The 27,272-nt window shown below is 42.1% G+C and overlaps 1 protein-coding gene across 5 annotated transcripts in view; it reads right to left on the bottom strand.

Annotated features, from left to right (window-relative positions):
- The window catches only part of ANXA10 (annexin A10), a 75,957-nt gene that overhangs the window by 30,959 nt on the left and 17,726 nt on the right, over positions 1–27,272 (bottom strand). For 3 of the 5 annotated variants that reach the window (XM_044939667.2, XM_044939666.2, XM_006048424.4), the window contains exon 2: positions 1,666–1,747. The exons of the other annotated variants lie outside the window; for them this stretch is intronic. In XM_044939667.2, coding sequence (XP_044795602.1) covers positions 1,666–1,747 — 82 coding nt within the window. The remainder of the gene's footprint in view (positions 1–1,665; positions 1,748–27,272) is intronic. 5 annotated transcript variants of the gene reach the window in all.

The following is a 27,272-nucleotide window of genomic DNA, read 5'->3' as shown; positions in this document are numbered from 1 at the left end:
TGTCAGTTATGTCTCAGCAAAGCTGGAAAGAACCCACAGTAGCCAAGGAGAACACTCGCAGTTGTCATTTTTGGTTGAACTTTGCCAGGAGCATCCAAGCATGTTGACCTGTGTCCTTGCTCTATCACCCTGAAGCATGCCTGAGCTGTCACATGCAGAACCTCCTGGAATCCTTCAGCTAAAACACTGACAAGCAAAAAGCTGCAAGTGTCGAAGTGAATCTGAATTCTGACCCTAAAATTGCAATGACAAGAAAACTGAAACTGGTGCAAAGAAAAAAAAGTTTTTTTTTCGATGAGTAGATTGCTCTGATCTATAGTTTTAAAGCAAAATATTCTCCAGAAGTAAGAGTTTATCCGTAACTTTCTATTACCCTGCCTTTAGATTTTTCTAGTGATGACTGATATTTCAAAAGGAATGGAAGCAGTGCAGATTCTTAAAGTGGACTTCAGAGCATATTCAAGTTCTTGATTGTTTTCCTCTGGGGTCCTGCTAGTGGACACACACACACACACACACACACAAACACACAGACACACACATGCACATAGTATTGCTCTCATAAAAGCAACCTTGTCTTCCAAGCTGACAGCTCGCTTTCTCCTGAAAGGCTTTGTATGTTTGGTGCAAATGTTCTGGTGTCAGTGTTTATCTCCCTGCTCACCAGCAGTCTCCTTAGCACAGGTTGACGTCTCACAGCTCTGTGTTGAATCTTAAAGATTAAATCTTTTTTTTTAAAAATAAACTCAACAACTTCCCCGTTCTCTCTACATTTCTTTCCTAAACTCTTGTTTGTTCATTGGACATCCACTTCTAAGGCGGGCGACCCAGCCTCCCCATCCTGGGAGCTCACAGACTGGTCTGCAGTTGACAGAGGTGAACAGGCTGGGTGAGGGGGGGTGGGGGCAGGGCCGTGCAGAAGGAGGTGTCTGGCCTGAAGAGTTTGGAGGACAAAGAAGGGCTATAAAGAAGAAGGCTCACTTGAGGGGGTTCCTGAAAGATGAGAATTTGAATGCCAAGTGGATGGGAGAAGAAAACAGCCTTCCAGGTGGGGTGGGGGAGCAGTGGGGTGGGGTGGGGGTTGCTGGGCCAGTTTGCAGGATGTAGAGGAGCTGCCCCTGGGAAACAGCAGAAAGAGGGCTGGTTTAGTCGGATATGGAGGTTGCAAAGGAAACAGGCTAGAAAACAGACATAGTGAGAAAGGATGCTTATCCCAGATAAAGTTTTTGACTTAAGAATTTCATTGAGTAGTAGTGGTGAGACACTTACGAATTTAAGGCAAAAATATATTGATCAGATGTGCAATGGTGAAAAGCAATTCTGTTCATCTTTTCTATTTTTTTTATTCGATTTCTTTGCCCAGCTTTTTGTTTGAATCTGTGTTTGCCTTCTGTAGGGCTTCCCTGGTGGCTCAGATGGTAAAGAATTTGCCTGCAGTACAGAAAAGCGGGTTCAATCCCTGAGTTGGGAAGATCTGCTGGAGAAGGAATGGCAACCCACTCCAGTATTCTTGCTTGGAGGATCCATGGACAGAGGAGTCTGGTGGCTACAGTCCATGGGGTTGCAGAGTCAGACACGACTGAGTGAGCATGCACACACAGTCATAAAATAAGGTAAAAACACAGAAAAAATGATCCCAAAGGAACTAGACATCCCCAGGCTCACCAAATCCCTGGAGCACGCCTCCCAGCAACTCAGCATCCAGCACGGGGTTGAAATTCGGAGCTGGGAAGATGGTACCCTGAACCTGATGGGGAAGGTCAAAGAGAGAGAGGAATTGGGTAATTCTCACCAAAGACTTCAGCGTGTTTTTCATATAAATAAAAACAAAAGTACATTCTATATGTTTGAATTACTCTAAGACACACACATGGGTATTTTAAACAGATGTGTTATTTGTATGTCAGTTGTGGCGACTTAGTTGTGTTCTTTTCAATCCCCTGTTCTCTCCCGTATTGGGATCTAGAAACTGAGAAACTAGAACTGATAGTAGAAAAGTGTAAGAATCAAATAAATACATGTCTTCTTAGTAAACAGTAAGCATTTTCTTAGGAATTGGAGACTACTTAGAAACTGAAAAGAGAACCCTATTATGGGGCTTCATTCCATTTAAATGCTGCTGCTGCTAAGTTGCTTCAGTCGTGTCTGACTCTGTGCGACCCCATAGATGGCAGCCCACCAGGCTCCCCTGTCCCTGGGATTCTCCAGGCAAGAACACTGGAGTGGGTTGCCATTTCCTTCTCCAACTCATGAAAGTGAAAAGTCAAAGTGAAGTCATTCAGTCATGTCTGACTCTTAGCAACCCCATGGATTGCAGTCTACCAGGCTCCTCCGTCCATGGGATTTTCCAGGCAATAGGACTGGAGTGGGGTGCCATTGCCTTCTCTGCCATTTAAATGAGTTACAGATTAATCCTTTGTCTTTTGCTTCATTTGCAAATATTTTCTCCCATTCTGACTGATATCTCTCCCTCTTGTTTATGATTTCCTTTGCTGTGCAAAAGCTTTTAAGTTTACCTAGGTCCCATATAGAGAAGGCAATGGCACCCCACTCCAGTACTCTTGCCTGGAAAATCCCATGGACAGAGGAGCCTGGTGGACTGCAGTCCATGGGGTCGCTAAAAGTCGGACACAACTGAGCGACTTCACTTTCACTTTTCTCTTTCATGCATTGGAGAAGGAAATGGCAACCCACTCCAGTATTCTTGCCTGGAGAATCCCAGGGATGGCGGAGCCTGGTGGGCTGCCATCTATGGGGTCGCACAGAGTTGGACATGACTGAAGCGACTTAGCATAGCATAGCATAGCATAGGTCCCGTTTGTTTATTTTTGCTTTTCTTTTCATTTCTCTAGGAGGTGGGTCAAAAAAGATCTTGCTGTGGTTTATGTCAGAGCATGTTTTTCCTAGGTTTTTCTCTAATAGTTTTATAGTGTCTGGTCTTATATTTAGGTCTAACCCAGAAAGAGAAAAATAAACATTGTATATTCACACATATATGTGGAATCTAGAAAAATGATACAGATGAACATATTTGCAGAGCAGAAATAGAGAGAGACACAGATGTCGGAGATAGACTTGTGGGCGTCGGGGTGAGGGGAAGGGGGACAAGCTGAGAGAGTAGCGTTGACATGTATAAATGGTTGTTTGTTGTTCCTCACTAAGTCGTGGCTGCCTCTTTGTGACCCCAGTGGACTGTAGCACGTCAGGCCTCCTTGTCCACCATCTTCTGGAGTTTGCCCAAGTTCATGTCCATTGAATCAGTGATGCCATCCAACCATCTCATTCTCTGCTACTCTCTTCTTTTGCTTTCAATCTTTCTCAGCATCAGAGTCTTTTCCAATGAGTTGGCTGTTCACATCAGGTTGCCAAAGGATTGGAGCTTCAGCTACCATGTGTTAAACAGATAGCCAGTGGGAAGCTGCTATAGAGCACAGGGAGCTCAGCTCGGTGCTCTGTGATGACCTAGAGGGGTGGGATGGGGGGGCGAGGGAGGTCCCAGAGGGAGGGGGTATATGTACACACGTGGCTGATTCACTTCACTGTACAGAAGAAACTAACGCTACATTGTAAAGCAACTATACCCCAATAAAAAATAAACAATGAGTTAGAAGTGGCAGTTACCACCACAGCTTTAAAAAAAAAATTCAGGGGCCCTAAAGTCATATTATATAAAATTGAAATATTGAATCAAGAATTGAAATTCACAAAAATCTAGATGATGCAGGTAGAGTGGAGGGTTTTTGGCAGAAACTTGCAGGTGCAGAGAAAGACATGAGCTTCCGAAGCCCCTGCTTTTACACTCTGTCGTGTGCCAATAGTAGAGTGACTCTGCATCCCTTACTTGAGCCCGAGCCAGCAGCACTGGGCTGGGTAGGAGCACATGCGGAGCAGGAACCGCCAGTTCAGGTGTGCTGAGAAGGGGAGCTCCCCCTGTTTGTTGTGAGTTTGCCCAGAAATGATGGGGAAAGAGCCTTCCCATGGTGACGGGTCTCTGGGCCCTTGAGCAGGCAGCTTCGCAGAGCAATTCTGCTGAACACACAACATTCTAGGGCCCATGGTCTAAGAGCAGAAAATTAATTAATTGATGAGCCTGGTTTCTAGTCTTAAGAAACATGCATATACCACTGCCAAAAGATTAATGAAAAGATTTTGGGGGAAGTAAGAGCACTGTTCACCTGTGTTAAAGCTAAGAAGTAAATTCAATTTGTGTTCCACTTGACCAATATTAATAAGTTTTTATACTCAGAGGCACAAACGTGTCTGTGAAACATTCTTTTTAAATCCTAGATGGACAGATATGTGATTAAAATATGGACATAGTTTAGGACCTTAGGATGCCCACACGTGTGTCTGCACGCCAATGTCCAGTTCACTTCTGAATCAGTGAAAGTGAAAGTTGCTCAGTTGTGTCTGATTCTTTGCGACCCCAGGGACTATACAGTCCATGGGATTCTCCAAGCCAAAATACTGGAGTGGGTAGCCTTTCCCTTCTCCAGGGGATCTTCCCAACTCAGGGATCGAACACAGGTTACCTGCATTGCAGGCAGATTCTTTACCAGTTGAGCCACAAGGGAAGCCCAGGGATACAGGAGTGGGTAGCCTATCCCTTCTCCAGTGGGTCTTCATGACCTAGGAATTGAACTGGGGTCTCCTACATTGCAGGTGGATTCTTTACCAGCTGAGTTATGAGGGATATCTCAAGCTTATTGGCGATGACCCAGAACTTACTTTTCTTGAGCCAACCCTCATTTCTATCCACTATTGCATAGAAGACGATATGAGTTTTATTTCCCTATTCACTATCATCCCCGTGAATGAAACTCAATTAAGAAAATAGACTTTGATTTTTCTTTCAGTCACTAAATTGAGTTCAGAAAGCAGACTCTAAGTTAAACTTCTAGACTGAGTTCTCTTCACCTCAGTTATTTTCTTTTGAATCTTATAATCCTAGAGCAATTTAAGATTTAAACTTTTGAAAGACAAGCCCTGCCTTTAAATGTGAAATTTATTCTCTGCTCTTTGTCACTGTCTTTTACTAAGTCCCTTTTGTCTGCGTAGCTTTTTCTCAGTTTTTTCACTGGGAAAACTAAAGGCTCACTGAGGCATGTTCATTGTAGGAGTTAGAAGGCTGTTGCACAGGTCTTGGGTGACAATGCCATTCATTGCCTGGTGACCTCGGTCTTGCTGCAAGTAAATCAGCTACATATATATACATACAGCCTCTTGAACCTCCCTCCCAGCCCCCCATCCCACCCCTCCAGGCCATCACAGAGCACCAAGCTGAGCTCTCTGTGCTTTACAGATGCTTCCCACTGGCCATCTGCTCATGTGTCAGTCCCAGTCTCCCAGTTTGTTCCTGTCTTAAAAGTGTAAAAGAGAAAATGTATTTGGAAACAGTGAGACATATTGTTACATATGTGTAAGTAGCCTAGGCCACCTTCATCTCTGAAGGTACAAATGTCCATCACAAAGCAGAGCATTTCATTCCTGGCTGGACTGGGGTCCTCCAGAATTCCGACTGCAGTGGGTGCTATAAAATGAAACTATTCATATATTTTGCAAAAGAAAAAAAAGAGGCACACACACATACAGAGCTCTAAAAGTAATACATAAGGAAAGTTGTTGTTCACTCGCTAAGTTGTGTCTGACTCTTTGTGACCCCATAGACTGCAGCATGCCAGGCTTCCCTATCCTCCACTATCTCCTGGATTTTGCTCAAATTCATGTCCATAGAGTCAGTGATGCTATCCAACCATCTCACCCTCTGTTGCCCCCTTCTCCTCTTGAACTGTCTATAGTGATTTATTAGACAAAATTTGTATGTGAAATAAAAATCCACAGTTTTTTCTTCATAGATTTTTAAAATCGTCACACAGACTACTAATACAATGTATTTTTACAATATAGTGCAAAAATTATTTCTTTCTGTTTACAAGTCTCATCTCTTTTGCCACTTAAAGTACTCTCCTCATCTATTCATCTTAGAAAACACTAAAAATGTTTTAGAAGTAAATTCAACACTAAAAGTAAAAAAGAAATTGTGAATGGTCAGTAATTCAAACAGTTTTCTAGTGAGCTCTTGTCATTCATGCCTATTTATATAGCATATTAAATCATTATACTCATTTCATATCGATTATAATGTTTCAGTTAAGCTTGGAGTCAGCAACATTGTTTCATGTAAGGTACCTGCTTAGGGTTCCTTGGAATGCTGCCCCCCTCTTTTAATGGTCATGTTTCCTTGTTTCATCAAGATGTAACTGACAGGTGGCGTTGTGCACAATGTGCTATGATGTCTGTGTGTGCGGTGAAGTGCTCCCCTCAGTACAGTCAGTTGGCACATCTGCCACCTCACATGGTCTGGCTTTCTTCTGATGAGGAAACTTGAGACCTGCTCTCTTAGATGTTGTTGTTGCTTAGTTGCTTCAGTCGTGTCTGACTTTGGGACCCCAGGTCCCAAAGTGTCTGATGGTAGCCCACCAGGCTCCTCTGTCCATGGGGTTCTCCAGTCAAGAATACTGGAGTGGGTTGCCATGCCCTCCTCCAGGGGATCTTCCAAACCCAGGGATCGAACCTGCATCTCTAATATCTCCTGCATTGGCAAGAGTGAGAGACTGTTATGTTAGGTATTTTTCAGAATGTATGCCTCTTAAAGTGAAGTCCCTTTTAATATATGTGTTCCTAATTTGTTCACGTCTTAGAGCAAATTGGAAATTTTGAAAAAGGGGACACTTTCCAATGTGACATAAAAAATAATGCATCTATCCATAAAAAATTTTTTTTTGCCTTGAAAATTGACAGATTTAGACATAGTGTCACTTAAAAATAAGTCCTAATGCCTGTCATTTCCCCTTGAATTCTTACTGCAAGGTAAGCAGAATATGATCTTCACTTCTACTCATTTGTGAATTTAGATTTTGACAGAGGAATGAAACATACTCCCTTTTAAAAAGACAGAACAAACTGCTTCATCAATTCACTATGCAGAAGGTTATGAGTAATTTGTAAATTTAAAATTGGTTCCAGAACCTACTCCCCTGAGTGAATAATGAATGGATTTCTTCAAGTGACAGGAAAATTTCAGAATTATCTGGAACTGAATACAGACTGGAAGACTCACAGATTGCTCATAAAGTTGATAAAAACATCTTAATCATCTCATATCAATAGGTGCATGGATCAGTGCATATTTCATATCTTCATAGCTGACCTAGGGGCCAAGATCAGTAAACCCATGCTGCTCCTTATTCAGCACCCACTCTTAAGTCCTTTCTCTCCTCTGCCTTTGCATCACCTGAACACTAACCACCTGGGAGCCTCAAGAGTTTTGACTTTGAAATGTCAGCTGGCCTGACTGGTGCCTGCCAGTAGGTGGGTTTCAGTGAATGACTTAGCGTAGTTTCAATGTTATTGGGATTCCTAGATCTCTAGGGAACTGAGGATTTTTAGAGCCCTGTAAGGATACCCTCCAGGAGTCCTGGGCCTTCATTCATGGGCATATTTTCACCTTTGGGGCACTGGTCCCTGGTCTCCACTGACTCAGTTCTGAACACCCCGCACCCACTCACCTGTCACTCCTGTCTGCAAGAACCTCCTGAACGATTTCAGTGGCTTGGAGACAAACAGCACCATGGGGTGATTAACCCACCGTCTCCCACCTTCCAGGAGCGTGTCCTTCAGTCCCTCTGCTCCCGGCAACACCTTCCTCGGGTACCCTTATCTCAGCCTCTGCTCCTGCTTCCTTGATGCTCCTCCCCACCCCACCCCCCGCCAGCCTCCCCACACCCAGTGAGCTGTCCCCGCAGCCAGAGAGGTCCCTTGCGGGTCAGACACGACACTTATCCTTCTGCCTCAAGTGCCCCGCCCAGAGCCGGGTTTCCCATGCTGGTTTTCTGCTCTGGTGCACAGTGGGGATGCTGTTCACGTGAGAAAAACATCCCGGGACACCGGGATTTACGCACACATCCCGGGGGCTGGCCTGAGCACGCTGCAGGGCGTCAGCAGAGCGCGTCCTCCCACCTCGGGGGCAGAGCAGGAGTGTGTGGGGGTAGAGCAAGAGCTTGAACCTCGGAGCATCAGTCAGTGTCCACGGCGACTCTGCCCGTGACTAAGAATAGATCACAGTCCAGAGGTTTCAACCGCGTAAGCAGAGCTCTGCGCACCATCCCAGGCTGTCTGTGGGAGTTCCTGCCTGACTTCCTCTCTCCTGAACCTCTCGGCTCCCGCACACAACAGCCCCACGCTGCAGCCCCAGGGAACTTCTGTCACCCACCCGTGCCCACCTCCGTACCCGCTCCCATCCCCAGACTCCTCCGTGACTCTGGGGAGCCTCCACTCAGGATTTGACTGATGGCTCCAAGGCCACGTGTGCAGGGGTCCCTTCTGACGTTCCCCTCCCCCCAGGAGTGTCTGCGCCCTTCCAGAGTGCAGCCGTGTGCCATCCCTTGCCAGTGGTTGGTACCCCATCAGGAAACGACCCTAATTTCCTCCTTCCTTCAAAATAACAGAAACCCACTCCTGCAATGCTGTGCAGGACCCCTGCAACATCTTCCTCGGGTACCCTTATCTCAGTCTCTGCTCCTGCTTCCTTGATGCTCAGCACACACACAAGCTGGAACAGTGGGCCGGAGTACTGCGGCACAGAGGGAAATGTTCCTCCTAACTCTCCCGGTATTCCCAGAGCACGAAGTCTCCTTAACTGGGCTTCCTGCATTTCATTGACGATGGACCTGAATGTGACTGGTCGTGCAAGGTTAGAGATTGAACATTCTCATGAAAAAAGGAAGAATATTTGGATTTCCAGGCATCAGTTTAGGAAGAGACACAAGAAGTCACGAGAATGGAGGTGACCCAGAATTACACTCTTTCCTCCCAGACTCTGGAGTCAGCTCAGATTGTACCTGTTCTGTGGAGTCTTCCCTGATTTTATCGTGTGTTACCTGTGGCTGACTTTGCTTATTAAACATGGCCTTGCATTTTTTTGCATTTACCTTTTCCTCCAAATTTTTAGTTTCTGCAGGGCAGTGACACTTCCTGCTTTTCAGAGCATTTAGGGCAGCACCTTATTCAGGAAGTGGGCCCTGAGGATGTCTGTAAAATGCTAAATAGAAAAGTGTATGGACCTAAAGGCATCTGCATGCATCCCCCAGCTTCAGAATCCGCTTTCCACACAAGCGGGCTGTGCTCTGCGCACCTTCACCCGGGCTTCCCAGGCAGTCGCCGCAGCCATCTCGTGAGACTGGGTTGTCAAGTGTATTTCACAGGTGAGGAGGCGCTGGGGCCAAGTGAGTGGTGTGTCAGGAAGCCCACACTCAGCTCCAAATTTATCTTCCTGGCTGGTGCTTTTTCCATTAGAGCTGGAGTTGATGTAAAATAAAATAACATGTATGGTTGAGGCCCCTTACTCATTTCTTTTTGCCAGGGAAAATGTCCCTATTTGCAAAGGTTCCTGTGGGTAAAACCAAAACTCTAAAGCATAAATTCTTACTCTTAAGCCAGTTCTATTAGAACAAGAAAGGGGTGTGTATGTGTGTGTGTGAACGAGGGGTTGAGGAAATTAGAGAAAGACAGCCAAAAATAGATCCAGTGGCTGGGCCACTGAAGTGCATTTAAGAACAGAATGTCTAATAGTTAACCTCATGAAGAGTGTTAGTCACTCAGTCGTGTCTGACTCTTTTGCGACCTGACTGTAGCCCACGAGGCTCCTCTGTCCATGGGGTTCTCCAGGCAAGAATACTGGAGTGGGTTGCCATGCCCTCCTCCAGGGGATCTTCCCAACCCAGGGATTGAACTTGGGTCTCCTGTGTCTCCTGCATTGGCAGGCGGATTCTTTTTTTTTTTTTTTTTTAACGATAATTGCTTTACAGAATTTTGTTGTTTTCTGTCAAACCTCACACGAATCAGCCACAGGTGTGTATATATATATATATATATATATATATATATATATATACACACACACACATACATATACATATATATATATATCTCCCCTCCCTTTTGAACCTCCCTCCCATCTCCCACCCCATCCTACCCCTCTAGTTTGCTACAGAACCCCTGTTTGAGTTTCCTTAGCCATACAGCAAATTCCTGTTGGCTGTCTATTTTACATAGTTTCCATGTTTGCATGTTACTCTTTCCATACATCTCACCCTCTGCTCCCCTCTGCCCAAGTCCATAAGTCTATTCTCTATGTCTGTTTCTCCATTGCTGCCCTGTAAATAAATTTCTTCAGTACCATTTTTCTATATTCCCTATATGTGGAGGCCTGGCATGCTGCAATTCATGGGGTTGCAAAGAGTCGAACACGACTGAGCGACTGATCTGATCTGATATGTGTGTTAGAATACGGTATTTATCTTTCTCTTTCTGACTCACTTCACTCTGTATAAAAGTTCTAGGTTCATCCACCTCATCAGAACTGACCACTGAACTCACCTGGAAAGCCCAAGGAAATATGCATCTAGCATGTAATAAAAATAAAGCTTGGTGATCTGATGACTACCATAACTACTGATATTAAGATGTGCTAAGTCATTTCAGTTGTGTCTGACTCTGTGACACTATGAACTGTAACCCGCCAGACTCCTCTGTTCATGGGATTCTCCAGGAGAGAATATTGGAGTGGGTTGCCATGCTCTCCTCGAAAGGATCTTCCCTGATATTAAGATAGGCTGAGTTATATTCTCAAATTGATGCAGAAGTGTTTATGACTATGAACCAATTACTAAATTAGTTTCTGTAAGATCTTTACAACTTAGTAGATGGATGTTAAGGAGTTTAAGAAAAGAATGGAGGAACCTGGATTCAACCACATGGTCTCTAATGATTGTGGTCCAAGAGTGTCTTCCCTCACAGGACTTTATATTTTGAGGAAACAGTTATGAAGGAAGATGTAACTGAAGATAACTTTATCTGAATAACAGGTATTGTGAACATTATCTTAATAATATGTAGTAGAACACTATAAAACTTAACCCTCCTCAGAATGAATTGATGGCATCAAATGACTGCTTTCTCTTGGAGCCTCAAAATATTCAATTCTTAACCCCAGGAATCTAAGATGCTCCCATGTTTGTAGGTGTGATTAAGTGAAGGGGTTTGAGGTGGAGAGTATCCTGGATTATCTGGGGGCCCTGAATATAGTTCTACCTATTGAGGCAGAGGGAGATTTGACTACAGCAGGTGATGTGAAGCTGACAGCAAGCTGCTGCGATACAGGCTGTGAGCATGAAGGAAGGGCATTGTGCAGGGAGGTAGGCGACTTCTAGCTGCTGAAAGGGTGAAGAGACCCCCCTTTCCAGAGGCTTCAGGAGGACCTGGGAAAAGCAGCCTGGTGAGACTGATTTCAGGTTCCTGACTTCAGAGCTGTCAGAGGATACGTTGGTATTGTCTCCACCTTTCTGATACTTTGTTACAGAAGTAAAACAGAAAATGAACCCTTCACCTTGGAATCCTCCTCTCCATCTGTCCTCCCAGCCTGAACTCTTAGCTCACGAACTTGCTCAATCCATTAGGAACCCCACCTCCTCGTCAAATGATACCCTTAAGCCAGCCCCCCGAATTCATAAATATCCAGCCTTCCTCTGTACCCTGAGACACTGTTAAGACTGTCAAGGTAGAACTTCCCCTTCTATTCAATCTGCTTTATTGCTGGAGTGCTTTGGTGCCATTTCTAGGAAGCCTGCATTTGATATGATACAATGAGGAAATCTGAAATAACATTCTGTCTGGATGAATAAAAGGCAATGGGTTATTACTGTTTTGTAAGTAAATAAAGACTGTCACTGAAGTTACCAGAAAGACTAGGTTTCATAGCTTAAAAGATCTTGGAAGCATTTCATATGACTGATGCCGATGAATGAGGATTGTAAGAAGATTATTGCTATTTGGTAACTCTGTCCAGGGTCTTTCAGAATAAACAGAAAAAGACATAGGGTTGAGATTATGAATTACAGAAGAAACAATAAGATATAGAGACATAATTTAGGACATTATATTTAATGTATACACCCCTAGGAGAGAGCGTAACTCTGGAAGAAAAACAATAATAAGAAATAATAAAATAAAACTAATAAATAATATAATCATAATAAATACATAACAATAGCAAAATAACATCACTATATAAAATAAATATAAAATAATTAAAAATAGAGAAAAATGCATCATAAAAAATTCAGGCAGTGAAAGAATCACATCCTTGTGATGTGATAAAGAAGGACCATCTTGTCTCAGGGAATACTAATGAAAAATATCAAGGTCAGCACTTAAGGGACAACATTTATACATATTCCAGTTGCTTACAAGGGACATAATCAAACGAATCTGAACTCTCCTTCATAAAATTAAATTTTAGAAGGCATTTGATCAGTCTTTCCAGACTTCAGAGGAAACAATTGAGGATTCAAAGTTTTAAACCCAGTGAACTATAAATTGAAAGAAAGGGCAAAAGAAGAAGTTACCACTTATATACCCTTTTCAAATCATAGTAAGAATGATTCAGCCCAGTAAAGCTGACACCGGAAGGAAGGAAGTCATGTGAAAAACAGAAGTAATTCCATATTCTTAGCACCTCAATCCAGAAATAATGGCACCCACTGAGTTTCCAGTATGTCTCAAGAATCATGGTAATTTACTACCAAAATCACTGCAGATGGTGACTGCAGCCATGAAATTAAAAGACGCTTACTCCTTCGAAGGAAAGTTATGACCAACCTAGATAGTATATTGAAAAGCAGAGACATTACTTTGCCAACAAAGGTCCATCTAGTCAAGGCTATGGTTTTTCCAGTGGTCATTATGGATGTGAGAGTTGGACTGTGAAGAAAGCTGAGTGCCAAAGAATTGATGCTTTTGAACTGTGGTGTTGGAGAAGACTCTTGAGAGTCCCCTGGACTGCAAGGAGATCCAACCAGTCCATTCTGAAGGAGATCAGCCCTGGGATTTCTTTGAAAGGAATGATGCTGAAGCTGAAACTCCAGTACTTTGGCCACCTGATGCACAGAGTTGACTAATTGGAAAAGACTCTGATGCTGGGAGGGATTGGGGGCAGGAGGAGAAGGGGATGACAGAGGATGAGATGGCTGGATGGCATCACTAACTCGATGGATGTGAGTCTGAGTGAACTCCGGGAGTTGGTAATGGACAGGGAGGCCTGGCATGCTGCAGTTCATGGGGTCCAGAGTCGGAGATGACTGAGTGACTGAACTGAACTGAACTGATGCCTTATCTAACTCCCAGGAATTAAACAATCAGAAGTACACACAAGATGCATGAAGCTTAGGTCACTTTCTGTTCAAGATCAAGAGCTTAGTGATGGGTGCAGACTAGCACCCACTCCGGTCTGAATCCACCCTCCCCCTCTGTGTGCTTTTAAAATTTAATTTATATTGGAATATGGTTCATACACAGTGTTGGTTTTAGGAACAGCAAAGTGGTTCAGTTATACATATACATGTATTCATTCTCTCTCAGATTCTTTCTCCATATAAGAATATTAGGTAGAGTTTTCCTGTGCTGTACGATAGGTCCTTGTTGATTATCTCTTTTATACATATTAGTGTGTATATGTCAGTCCCAAGCTCCTAATTTACCACTATCCCCAGTGTTTCCACTTTGGTCACCTTAAGTTTGTGTGTGTGTTTTTTTTTTTTTTAATTTATTTATTGATGGTATCCAGTCCCATCAGTTCATGGCTAATAGATGGGGAAACAGTGGAAACAGTGGCTGACTTTATTTTTTGGGGCTCCAAAATCACTGCAGATGGTGACTTCAGCCATGAAATTAAAAGACGCTTACTCCTTGGAAGGAAAGTTATGAGCAACTTAGATATCATATTAAAAAGCAGAGACATTACTTTGCCAACAAAGGTCCGTCTAGTCAAGGCTATAGTTTTTCCAGTGGTCATGTATGGATGTGAGAGTTGGACTACAAAGAAAGCTGAGTGCTGAAGAATTGATGCTTTTGAACTGTGGTGTTGGAGAAGACTCTTGAGAATCCCTTGGACTGCAAGGGGATCCAACCAGTCCATCCTAAGGGAGATCAGTCCTTGGTGTTCACTGGAAGGACAGATGTTGAAGCTGAAACTGCAATACTTTGGCCACCTGATGTGAAGAGCTGACTCATTGGAAAAGACCCTGATGTTGGGAAAGATTGAGGGCAGGAGGAGAAGGGGACGACAGAGGATGAGATGGTTGGATGGCATCACCGACTCGATGGACATGGGTTTGGGTAGACTCATGTGATGGACAGGGAGGCCTGGTGTGCTGCGGTCCATGGGGTCACAATGAGTTGGACACGACTGAGCGACTGAACTGAACTGAACTGATTTATTTATTTTAACTGGAGGATAAGTATAATACTGTGATGTTTTTTGCCATATGTCAGTAGGAATCAGCCCCAGGTACACATGTGTCCCCCATCCTGAACCCCCACCGACCTTCCTCCCCACCTTCTCCCTCTGGGTTTTCCCACAGCACTGGCTCTCGGTGTCCCGAGTCATTCATTGAACTCACACTGGTCATGTATTTTACACATGGTAATGCACATGTTTCAGTGCTATTCTCTCAAATCATCCCACCCTTGCGTTTTCCCACTGAGTCCAAAAGTCTGTTCTTTACGTCTGTGTCTCCTTTGCTGCCCTGCATGTAGGATGGTCAGTACTGTCTTTCTAAATTCCACATATGTGCATTAATATATAGTATTTGTCTTTCTCTTTCTAACTTATTTCAGAAAGAAACAGGCTTTGTTTTCTAAGATGTGGTACCTATATACAATAGAATATTGATAGATATCATGATATCTATATGATATTATGATAAGATAGAGATTACATTTAATGTGTGAATAGAATATTATATATATGTGCAATATATACAGGCTTTGTTTTCTAACCCTAGCCCTAACCCTAGGCTTTATTTTCTAAGATGTAGTACATATATACAGTTCAATATTACTCAGTCATAAAAAAAGAATGAGATAATGGCATTTTCTGCAATATGGTTGGAGTTAGAGACTGTCCTAAGTGAAGTAAGTTGCTGCTGATGCTGCTGGTAAGTCTGACTCTGTGCGACCCCAGAGACAGCAGCCCACTAGGCTACCCCGTCCCTGGGATTCTCCAGGCAAGAACACTGGAGTGGGTTGCCATTTCCTTCTCCGAAGTAAGTTAGAGAAAGACAAATATTGTGTGATATCACTCATATGGAATCTTAAAAATTTATACAAATGAACTTAAACAAAATACTGAGTCACAGACTTTGAAAACCATCCCCTTTACTTCCTTCCATGCATGGAACAGATTCCGGTGGGAATATTTTATCATTAAATAATTAACCTACACTTAGTATAATCATGTTAGTAAATAAGAATGTCTCTGACAAAAGTTAAAACATCATTTGTGATCTCATTGTCTACAAATTATTGGTAAATATTTAGTGGCAACAACAAAAGGAAATATCTGCCAAGTCCTCTTCTTGTGCTTTTCATATCTTTACATATAACTGTGTTTGTCCAAATGGAATCATGTTTTACATATTTGGTAATTTGCCTTTTCCTATGGGCTTCCCTGGTGTCTCAGAAGGTAAAGAATCTGCCCGAAGTGTGGGAGACCTGGGTTCAATCCTGTGTTAGGAGGATCCCCTGGAGGAGGGTGTGGCAACCTGCTCTGGTATTCTTGCCTGGAGAATTCCTTTTCCTAGTGTACCAGTCTATAGGAAATAGCTTACAGTATCTTCTGGTCTTTTCTTTGAAGATAAAATTAAGCAGCAGCTCTAAAAACACTACTCAACCTGACTTACAAATAATCTAATTAATAATAAGGTATCCTAACACTCTTTTAGTTCTCGTCTATATCATTTAAAGAGACCTGACTCATACATGTGTGCTGAGTCATGTCTGCCTCTGTGATCCTATGGGCTGTAGCCCACTAGGCTCTTCTGTCCATGGGATTTCCCAGGCAAGAATACTTGAGTGGGTTGCCATTTCCTTCTTCAGAGGATTTTTCTGACCTGGGGATCGAATCTGCATCTCTTGTGTCTCCTAAATTGGCAGGCAGGTTCTTTACAACTAGCGCCACCTGGGAAGCCCAAAGAGACCTGAAATCCACATCCAAAACAGAACAAAGTGTACGTGTGGGTTTGCAGACACTGGTGTTCTGAGGTGAAGGAGGCTTCTGTACCTCTTGCTCTCTGCCTGCCTACTCTGCAGTTTAAACAGTGCCTTTATGGTCTCTGTTTGATTCGAGGTTATCAACAAGGCTGTAGCAGGCAAGGCAAGTGTTCTTTGTTCTACATTACATATGAAAATGATGACTCAATATTTGTATAACACCCTTGGCTTAATAATTGGCAAACCAGAATAATAGTGTTCCGACGTTAAACCCAGTGCTTTCCGTGTATATCTTACTTCTCATTCCTATTCTCTCTCTCTCTTTTTTTTAACTCTTTGTTCTTATATTAAAAAAAATTAATGCTTCTTTCATATTTGTTTGTGTATTTTTTAAAAAGATTAAAAAAACCCTAGTGCCCATAACATAGTATAGAGGGAATAGAGATATCATAACTTCAAATTTTTAAAGGTTAATTGGGAAGCAAATTCAATATAGGATCCATAGCTCAAACTCAAGGAACATGTGGAGTCTTGAATTTCAATCATAAGATAGAGATTATGTTGCAGTTAATGAGCGAAGAATTGCATTTCAGGATTTATTATAACAGTTTCTACAAAACGAAGCTACTCCTAGATGAATGGTGATTTCAGCCACTCTACACTAATTTTATATTTTTAGAGGTTGGTAACCAGCAGTCTCAGGAGCAACCCCACATCCAGGGAGCAGTGACTGCGTGGGTGCATGAGGGCTGAGAGGGGCTACTCCACTTTCAAGGTTGGAGGGGCTGTGGTGAGGAGATACCCCTCGTCCAAGGTAAGGAGCAGTGGCTGTGCTTTGCTGGAGCAGCTGTGAAGAGATACCCCACGTCCAAGGTAAGAGAAACCCAAGTAAGACGGTAGGTGTTGTGAGAGGGCATCAGAGGGCAGACACACTGAAACCATACTCACAGAAAACTAGTCAACCTAATCACACGGACCACAGCCTTGTCTAACTCAATGAAACTAAGCCATGCCGTGTGGGGCCACCCAGGATGGGTGGGTAATGGTGGAGAGGTCTGAAAGAATGTGGTCCACTGGAGAAGGGAATGGCAAGCCACTTAGGTATTCTTGCCTTGAGAACCCCATGAACAGTATGAAAAGGCAAAATGATAGGATACTGAAGGAGGAACTCCCAGGTTGGTAGGTGCCCAATATGCTACTGGAAATCAGTGGAGAAATAACTCCAGAAAGAATGAAGGGATAGAGCCAAAGCAAAAACAATACCCAGTTGTGGATATGACTGGTGATAGAAGCAAGATCCGATTCTGTAAAGAGCAATATTGCATAGGAACCTGGAATGTCAGGTCCATGAATCAAGGCACATTGGAAGTGGTCAAACAAGAGATGGCAAGATTGAACATGGACATTCTAGGAATCAGCGAACTAAAATGGACTGGAATGGGTGAATTTAACTCAGATGACCATTATATCTACTACTGTGGGCAGGAACCCCTTAGAAGAAATGGAGTAGCCATCATGGTCAACAAAAGAGTCTGAAATGCAGTACTTGGATGCAATCTCAAAAACGACAGAATGATCTCTGTTCGTTTCCAAGGCAAACCGTTGAATATCACAGTGATCCAAGTCTATGCCCCAACCGGTAATGCTGAAGAAGCTGAAGTTGAGCACTTCTATGAAGACCTACAAGGCCTTTTGGAACTAACACCCAAAAGAGATGTCCTTTTCATTATAGGGGACTGGAATGCAAAAGTAGGAAGTCAAGAAATACCTGGAGTAACAGGAAAATTTGGCCTTGGAGTACAGAATGAAGCAGGGCAAAGGCTAATAGAGTTTTGCCAAGAGAATGCACTGGTTATAGAAAACACCCTCTTCCAACAACACAAGAGAAAGCTCTACACATGGACATCACCAGATGGTCAACATCGAAATCAGATTGATGATATTCTTTGCAGCCAAAGATGGAGAAGCTCTATGCTGCTAAGTCACTTCAGTCGTGTCCAACTCTGTGCGACCCCATAGACAGCAGCCCACCAGGCTTCCCCGTCCCTGGGATTCTCCAGGCAAGACACTGGAGTAGATTGCCATTTCCTTCTCCAATGCATTAAAGTGAAAAGTGAAAGTGAAGTCACTCAGTCCTCTATACAGTCAGCAAAAACAAGACTGGGAGCTGACTGTGGCTCAGATCATGAACTCCTTATTGCCAAATTCAGACTGAAACTGAAGGAAGTAGGGAAAACCACTAGACCATTCAGGTATGACCTAAATAAAATCCCTTACGATTATACAGTGGAAGTGAGAAATAGATTTAAGGGACTAGATCTGATAGACAGAGTGCCTGATGAACTATGGACTGAGGTTCATGACACTGTAGAGGAAACAGTGATCAAGACCATCCCCAAGAAAAAGAAATGCAAAAAAGCAAAATGGCTGTGTGGGGGAGGCCTTACAAATAGCTGTGAAAAGAAGAGAAGCAAAATGCAAAGGAGAAAAGGAAAGATATCAGCATCTGAATTCAGAGTTCCAAAGAATAGCAAGGAGAGATAAGAAAGCCTTCCTCAGCGATCAAAGCAAAGAAATAGAGGAAAACAACAGTATGGGAAAGACTATATTTCTCTTCAAGAAAACTAGAGATATCAAGGGGACATTTCATGCAAAGATGGGCTCAATAAAGGACAGAAATGGTATGGACCTAACAGAAGCAGAAGATATTAAGAAGTGGCAAGAATACACAGAAGAACTGTACAGAAAAGATCTTCACGACCCAGTTAATAATGATGGTGTGATCACTGACCTAGAGCCAGAAATCCTGGAATGTGAAGTCAAGTGGGCCTTAGAAAGCATCACTACAAACAAAGATAGTGGAGGTGATGGAACTCCAGTTGAGCTAGTTCAAATCCTGAAAGATGATGCTGTGAAAGTGCTGCACTCAATATGCCAGCACATTTGGAAAACTCAGCAGTGGCCACAGCACTGGAAAAGGTCAGTTTTCATTCCAACCCCAAACAAAGGCAATGCCAAAGAATGCTCAAACTACCACACAATTGCACTCATCTCACATGCTAGTAAAGTAATGCTCAAAATTCTCCAAGCCAGGCTTCAGCAATACATGAACCGTGAACTTCCAGATGTTCAAGCTGGTTTTAGAAAAGGCAGAGGAACCAAAGATCAAATTGCCAACATCCTCTGCATCACTGAAAAAGCCAGAGAGTTCCAGAAAAAACATCTATTTCTGCTTTATTGACTATGCCAAAGGCTTTGACTGTGTGGATCACAATAAACTGTGGAAAATTCAAGAGTTGGGAATACTAGACCACCTGACCTGCCTCTTGAGAAATCTGTATGCAGGTCAGGAAGCAACAGCTAGAACTGGACATGGAACAACAGATTGGTTCCAAATAGGAAAAGGAGTTCGTCAAGGCTGTATATTGTCACCCTGCTTATTTAACTTATATGCAGAGTACATCATGAGAAACGCTGGGCTGGAAGAAGCACAAGCTGGAATCAAGATTGCCAGGAGAAACATCAATAACCTCAGATACGCAGATGACACCACTCTTATGGCAGAAAGTGAAGAGGAATTCAAAGCCTCTTGATGAAAGTGAAAGAGGAGAGTGAAAAAGTTGGCTTAAAGCTCAACATTCAGAAAATGAAGATCATGGCATCCGGTCCCATCAGTTCATGGGAAATAGATGGGGAAACAGTGGAAACAGTGTCAGACTTTATTTTTCTGGGCTCCAAAATCACTGCAGATGGTGACTTCAGCCATGAAATTAGAAGACGCTTACTCTTTGGAAGGAAAGTTATGACCAACCTAGATAGCATATTCAAAAGCAGAGACATTACTTTGCCAACAAAGGTCCATCTAGTCAAGGCTATGTTTTTTTCCAGAAGTCATGTATGGATGTTAGAGTTGGACTGTGAAGAAAGCTGAGCACTGAAGAATTGATGCTTTTCAACTGTGGTGTTGGAGAAGACTCTTGAGAGTCCCTTGGACTGCAAGGAGATCCAACCAGTCCATTCTAAAGGAGATCAGTCCTGGGTGTTCTTTAGAAGGAATGATGCTAAAGTTGAAACTCCAATACTTGACCACCTCATGCGAAGAGTTGACTCATTGGAAAAGACTCTGATGCTGGAAGGTATTAGGGGCAGGAAGAGAAGGGGACGACAGAGGATGAGATGGCTGGATGGAATCACCAACTCGATGGACCTGAGTTTGAGTGAACTCCGGAAGTTGGTGATGTACAGGGAGGCCCAGAATGCTGCAATTCATGGGGTTGCAAAGAGTCTGAAAGGACTGAGCGACTGAACTGAACTGAACTTCAGCAGCAATCTCAAAGCACAGTCATCTGTTTCACAAATAGAAATAGGCTCCTGGTGATTAGAAATTCCTTACCTTTGTAACAGAGATCAGTGATAACTTTATCTGGTAAACTGCCTGTTCTTGAGCGTTAATGAGAAAAAGAGTGGCTTTTCTAGGCTACCGTTTTACTTCCTTTTAAGCCCTGAAAGACTGTTGTGGAAAAAGAATCATGATACTCTTTTCCCACCAGATTTTACCTTTATATTAATGCTTGATTCTAGCTGGGCTGACTTTTTTTTTTTTTCTTTTTTCTGAGTTAATATTAACTAAAGCAAGAGAATATGGTTTTTAAAGAATTTTCAGCTAAATAAAATTCTGGATGGATAATCTGTAAATAAGTTGTTTAGCTATAAAATGAAGGAAATTTGTATTTCTTTATTAAGGAAAATTTAATGCAAAGATTTTAGGATTTCATAATAATTTCAATAGATACAGCATATGACTAATACATTTTACACAGTAAAAGTAATGGCCAGTTTAGGGCATTTTTTGCTTTGAATTATTTTAAATAAATATCCTGCAAAGCAGTTCTGTTTCATTCTGTGAATGAAGATGTATACATCTAAAAAAAAAGCAAAACAAACACACACAAAAACACAAAAGCAGAGAATATTAGTGAAGATAAAATATGGAGTCATAGTAAATGTGGAAGCCATTCATCACTACAAGATTTCTTCATACACATTAGCTGTGCTTCTGCCATCATTGCACCAAGGATGAAGACAAAAGGACCACTTGGTAGCTTGACAAGTTTTATATCAGTTGGTTCACAGGTCTCTACTTCCTTAATGAAAGGCATGATGGTATCATAGTAAGGGATCAGGGAGACATTAGTTAACTTTACGGTTAGATAAAGTACTTTTAAATTGTGTAAAAAAGCAAGAGAGTTCCAGAAAAACATCTACTTCTGCTTTATTGATTACGCCAAATCCTTTGACTGTGTGGATCACAACAAACTGTAGAAAATTCTTCAAGAGATGGGAATACCAGACCACCTATATGCAGGTCAAGAAGCAACAGTTAGAACTGTACTTGGAACAACAGACTGGTTCCAAATCAGGAAAGGAGTATGTCAAGGCTGTATATTGTCACACTGCTTATTTAACTTATATGCAAAATGCTGGGCTGATGAAGCAAAACTGGAATCAAGATTGCCAGGAAAAGTATCGATAACCTCAGATACACATATGACATCACCCTTGTGGCAGAAAGGGAAAAAGAACTAAAGAGCCTCTTGATGAGAGTGAAAGACGAGAGTGAAAAGGTTGGCTTAAAACTCAACATTCAGAAAACTAAGCTCATGGCATCTGGTCCCATCACTTCATAGCAAGTAGATGGGAAAACAGTGGAACCAGTGAGAGATTTTATTTTGGGGGGCTCCAAAATCACTGCAGATGGTGACTGCAGCCATGAAATTAAAAGATGATTGCTCCTTGGAAGAAAAGCTTTGACAAACCTAGACAGCATATTAAAAAGCAGAGACATTTCTTTGCCGACAAAGGTCCATGTAGTCAAAGCTATGGTTTTTCCTGTAGTCACATATGCATGTGAGAGTTGGACTACAAAGAAAGCTGAGTGCTGAAGAATTGATGCTTTTGAACTGTAGTGTTGGAGAAGACTCTTGAGAGTCTCTTGGACTGCAAGGAGATCTAACCAGTCCATCGTAAAGGAAATCAGTCCTGAATATTTATTGGAAAGACTGATGTTGAAGCTGAAAACTCTAATACTTTGGCCATCTGATGCAATGAACTGACTCATTGGAAAAGTCCTTGATGCTGGGAAAGATTGAAGGTAGGAGAAAGGGATGACAGAGGATGAGATGGTTGGATGGCATCACTGACTCGACGGACATGAGTTTGAGCAAGCTCCAGGAGTTGGTGATGGACAGGGAAGTCTGGTATGCTGCAATCCATGGGGTCACAAAGAGTGGGACACAACTGAGCAACTGAACCGAACTAAATTGTTTAAAGTATTTAAAGGTAATTTTTAATTTCTCAAGAATACCTGGTTTAATTGCATTTAAATAGTGTTATGCTTTTAAATGAAAAAGTTGATCAATGTTCTGATAAATAGCAATCAGTATAAGAGATCTCATTGTAAAGAAAAGATCTCAGAACTCTCAAATGTTTAGGAAGGAAAAGATAATTCAGAATCTAATTTTATGGTAAATATGCCCCTATTTTTAATCTTCATAGTAACCTGTCAGCCAGGTGTCAAACCCCACAGTGATACTAGGATCTATTCAGAAAATGACAGCCACCTGCTCCAATGGGGGATCTAGTTTTATTTCATTTTTCAAAATAATACTCAATTGGTCACTTTTACACTTTGAAGTGTTGGTAATGCACCTACAGTTTTCCTAATAGGTACTTAAGTACAGTGCTCTTTTCTGCTATAAATTGCATTTAGCATGTTTTTATATTACTTTTCTTACTTTAAAAATGTAATAGCTATTCTTGAGAAATGTAAGTGTTAAAGCAGTACTAGTATTAAGATAATTTGAAAAAATTGAGAACATGTGTTGAGGAGACTAAAATCCATTAACATTCATGTGATGTCTTATATTACAGGAAAGATTTCTGCCACATAAATATGGGTGTGTTGGATAGGAGTCCGTGGTGTGGCTGCACCACAGAAGGCATATATTAGTCTTTCTGGAAAGTGAAGGTTGGTAGAGATAGATACTCATTTGATAGACAAACCCTAGGGAAAATGTGGCAAACAGTCAAGATGTTTATATAACACTAATAGTGGGATTTGGGTCTTCTCTGGTGGCTCAGTGGTAAAGAACCCGCCTGTCATTGTAGGAGATTAAAGTTCAATGCCTGGGTCTGAAAGATCCCTTGGAGAAGGAACTGGAAATCGACTCCAGTATTCTTGCCTGGAGAATCCCATGAACAGAGGAGCCTGGCGGGGTACAGTCTACAGGCTCACAAAGAGTCAGACACAACTTAGCAATTAAACAACAGCAACATAATAGCAGGATTTTAACACTGGTCGCTTCATTGTGCCGTTTTCACTGAGGCTGTAATTTTCTGGCAATGCAGTGGCCACCATTGGCGTCCACACTGCAGAGTGAAGTGGAGCACCTGGCTGGGGCTGCAGAGAAGGTTCTAGATGCCCATTTTGTAACTCAGCCACTCAGCAACCTAGGAGAGGGGAAGAGTCTCTAAATTAGAGGTGGGATTACTTGGTTGGAGGTGACAGTGTCCTGAGACCCTCTGCGCTGCCATGGAAACCAAGATGAAGGGTTCCAGGGTGGGGGTGTCTTTACCAAGGGAGCCGCTACAGAACTTGAATGTGGCCATGGAATCCTGACTAAATAGCGACTCACACTGGACAAAGCCTAAAGCTGAGACTGCCCAGCTGCCCGAGGTGGGGAGGGCGGCTTTCCTGGGACTGCCAGCCCCAAGTGTTTATTCCGTCCAGAGTTGGAAGGGAGGTAGGCATGAGTGCGTTTACCACCAGCCGAGTGAGGGCCACAAAGCAGGTGCGTTAATCCAGAGTTAATCTGAAGGGCTCTGTCTCCATGTCTTCCTTCAGGGGGTAACAGGAACTTTGAAAGCAGACAGATACACAAACCTAAGGAGAGGATTCCTGGAGCAAGAGGTGTCCTGAAACCACAGTGGCCCCAGAGGCATCCTCTGTGGCCACAGGGCATCTTGACTGCATGTTACTTAAACATCCTTGATCCACACGCTGTGGAGCTTATATAGACGCTGTGTTCACCTGAGTTATTTTGAAGAATGAGGTATTATGTCAATCAGAGGTAGTTGCTTTTTTATTGAAGTATATAGTTGATTTACAATGTTGTGTTTCAGTTGTATAGCAAAGTAATTCATTTATAAGTACACATATATCTTTTTTTTTTAAGAGTCCTTTCCCTTATCAGTTCAGTTCAGTTCAGTCACTCAGTTGTGTCTGACTCTTTGCAACCCCATGGACTGCAGCATGCCAGGCCTCCCTGTCCATCACCAACTCCTGGAGTTTACTCAAACTCATGTCCATTGAGTCGGTGATGCCCTCTAACCATCTCATCCTCTGTCATCCCCGTCTCCTCCCACCTTCAATCTTTCCTAGCATCAGGGTCTTTTCCAATGAGTCAGTTCTTTGCATCAGGTGGCCAAAGTATTGGAGTTTCAGCTTTAGCATCTTCCTTCCAGTGAAAATTCAGGATTGATTTCCTTTAGGATGGACTTGTTGGATCTCCTTGCAGTCCAAGGGGTTCTCAAGAGTCTTCTCCAACACCACAGTTCAAAAGCATCAATTCTTTGGTGCTAGGCTTTCTTCACAGTCCAACTCTCACATGAGTACTGGAAAATCCATAGCTTTGACTAGACGGACCTTTGTTGGCAAAGTAATATCTCTGCTTTTTAATATGCTGTCTAGGTTGGTCATAATTTTTCTTCCAAGGAGCAATCGTCTTTTAATTTCATGGCTGCAGTCACCATCTGCAGTGATTTTGGAGCCCCCAAAATAGTCTCTCACTGCTTCCATCGATTCCCCATCGATTTGCCATGAAGTTATGGGACCAGATGCCATGAGCTTAGTTTTCTGAATGTTGAGCTTTAAGCCAACTTTTTCACTCTCTTCTTTCACTTTCATCAAGAGACTCTTTAGTTCTTCTTTGCTCTCTGCCATAAGGGTGGTGTTATCTGCATATCTGAGGTTATTGATATTTCTCCCAGCAATCTTGATTCCAGCTTGTGCTTCATCCAGCCCAGCATTTCTCATGATGTACTCTGCATCATAGGTTAACATCATCATAAGTTAAATAAGCAGGGTGACAATATACAGCCTTGACATACTCCTTTCCCAATTTGGAACCAGTCTGTTGTTCCATGTCCAATTCTAACTATTGCTTCCTGACCTTCATATAGATTTCTCAAGAGGCAGGTCATGTGGTCTGGCATTCCCATCTCTTGAAGAATTTTCCACAGTTTGTTGTGATCCACACAGTCAAAGGCTTTGGCATAGCCAATAAAGCATAAGTAGATGTTTTTCTGGAACTCTCTTGCATTTTTGATGATCCAATGGAATTTGGCAATTTGATCTCTGATTCCTCTGCCTTTTCTAAATCCGGCTTAAACATCTGGAAGTTCACAGCTCACATACTGTTGAAGCCTGGATTGGAGAATTTTGAGCATTACTTTACTAGCGTGTGAGATGAGTGCATTTGTGGAATAGTTTGAGCATTCTTTGGCATTGTCTTTCTTTGGGATTGGAATGAATACTGACCTTTTCCACTCCTGTGGCCACTGAGCAGTTTTCCAAATTTGCTGGCATATTGAGTCCAGCACTTTCACAGCATCATCTTCCAGGATTTGAAATAGCTCAACTGGAATTCCATCACCTGCACTAGCTTTGTTCGTAATGCTTCCTAAGGCCCACTTGACTTCACATTCCAGGATGTCTGGTTCTAGGTGAATGATCACATCATCATGATAATCTAGGTTGTGAAGATCCTTTTTGTACAGTTCTTATGTGTATTCTTGCCACCTCTTCTTAATATCGTCTGCTTCTGTTAAGTCCATACCATTTCTGTCCTTTATTGAACCCATCGTTGCATGAAATGTTCCCTTGGTATCTCTGATTTCCTTGAAGAGGTCTCTAGTCTTTCCCATTCTATTGTTTTCCTCTAATTCTTTGCATTGCTCACTGAGGAAGGCTTTCTTATCTCTCCTTGCTATTCTTTGGAACTCTGCTTTCAAATGGGTATATCTTTCCTTTTCTCCTTTCCTTTATATGTTATTACAAATTATTGAGTGTAGTTGCTTGTGCTATACAGTAGGTTCTTTTTGGTTACCTATTTTATATGTAGTAGTGTCTGTATTTTAATCCCAATCTCCTAATTTATCCCTGCTTTCCCCTTTTCCCCAGTAACCATAAGTTAGTTTTTATGTCTGTGAGTCTGTTTCTGTTTTGTAAATAAATTCATTTGTGTCATTTTTGTTTTAGATTACATATATTTGTGATACCATATATTATTTGTCTTTCTCTGTCTGAGTTAGTGTGATAATCTCTGGGTCCACCCATGTTCCAGCGAATAGTGTTACTTTGCTCTTTTTACAGCTGAGTAATATTCCATTGTTTATATGTACCATATCCCCTTTATCCATTCATCTGTTGATGACCACTTTGGTTGTTTCCATGTCTTGGCTGTTGTAAATAGTGCTGCTCTGAACACTGGGGTATATCCTATTCCTCATTATAACCATTAGCTTCAACCTGTGACACCACTTAGGTTTTCATTGTTCTTCTGAGAGTTTCATGGGACTCTACCATTTTCAAGAATCAACTTTATATAAAATTAGAAGTGTTAAGTTTGTTGAGATGTAAAATGAAAACTGTAAGTCTTATAGGTATCCACAGATAAATTTGTAGTACTTTCCATTTTTTATCTCAGAAATTCATAATAAATGCTTTAAAATATTATTTATCCATAATTGTTTCTATCATGTAACATCAACAAGTTATTACTGAGCATAACAGTTTTCAAGACTTTATGGAATTTTTCTGATAAAAATCAGGCAGGAGGAACAAAGTCGACTGTCTCCTCAGTTTCTTTCCGTTATTAAAAGAACACTTATAGCATTAAATGCAGATGTTAGAAAAAATTATCAATTAAAAATTTAAGATTTCATGATAAAAAGTAGGAAAGATAGTAGAAGATTACACTAAAATTAACAGAAGGTAGGAAATGATAAAGACAAAGTAGAAATCAATAATGGGGAAGGCAGTGGCACCCCACTCCAGTACTCTTGCCTGGAAAATCCATGGACAGAGGAGCCTGGTAGGCTGCCAT

Source organism: Bubalus bubalis, chromosome 3 (assembly GCF_019923935.1).
Source record: "Bubalus bubalis isolate 160015118507 breed Murrah chromosome 3, NDDB_SH_1, whole genome shotgun sequence".
NCBI classification, from domain to species: domain Eukaryota; kingdom Metazoa; phylum Chordata; class Mammalia; order Artiodactyla; family Bovidae; genus Bubalus; species Bubalus bubalis.
The sequence above is the reverse complement of the archived record's forward strand: the minus strand, read 5'-3'. Positions and strand labels throughout refer to the sequence as shown.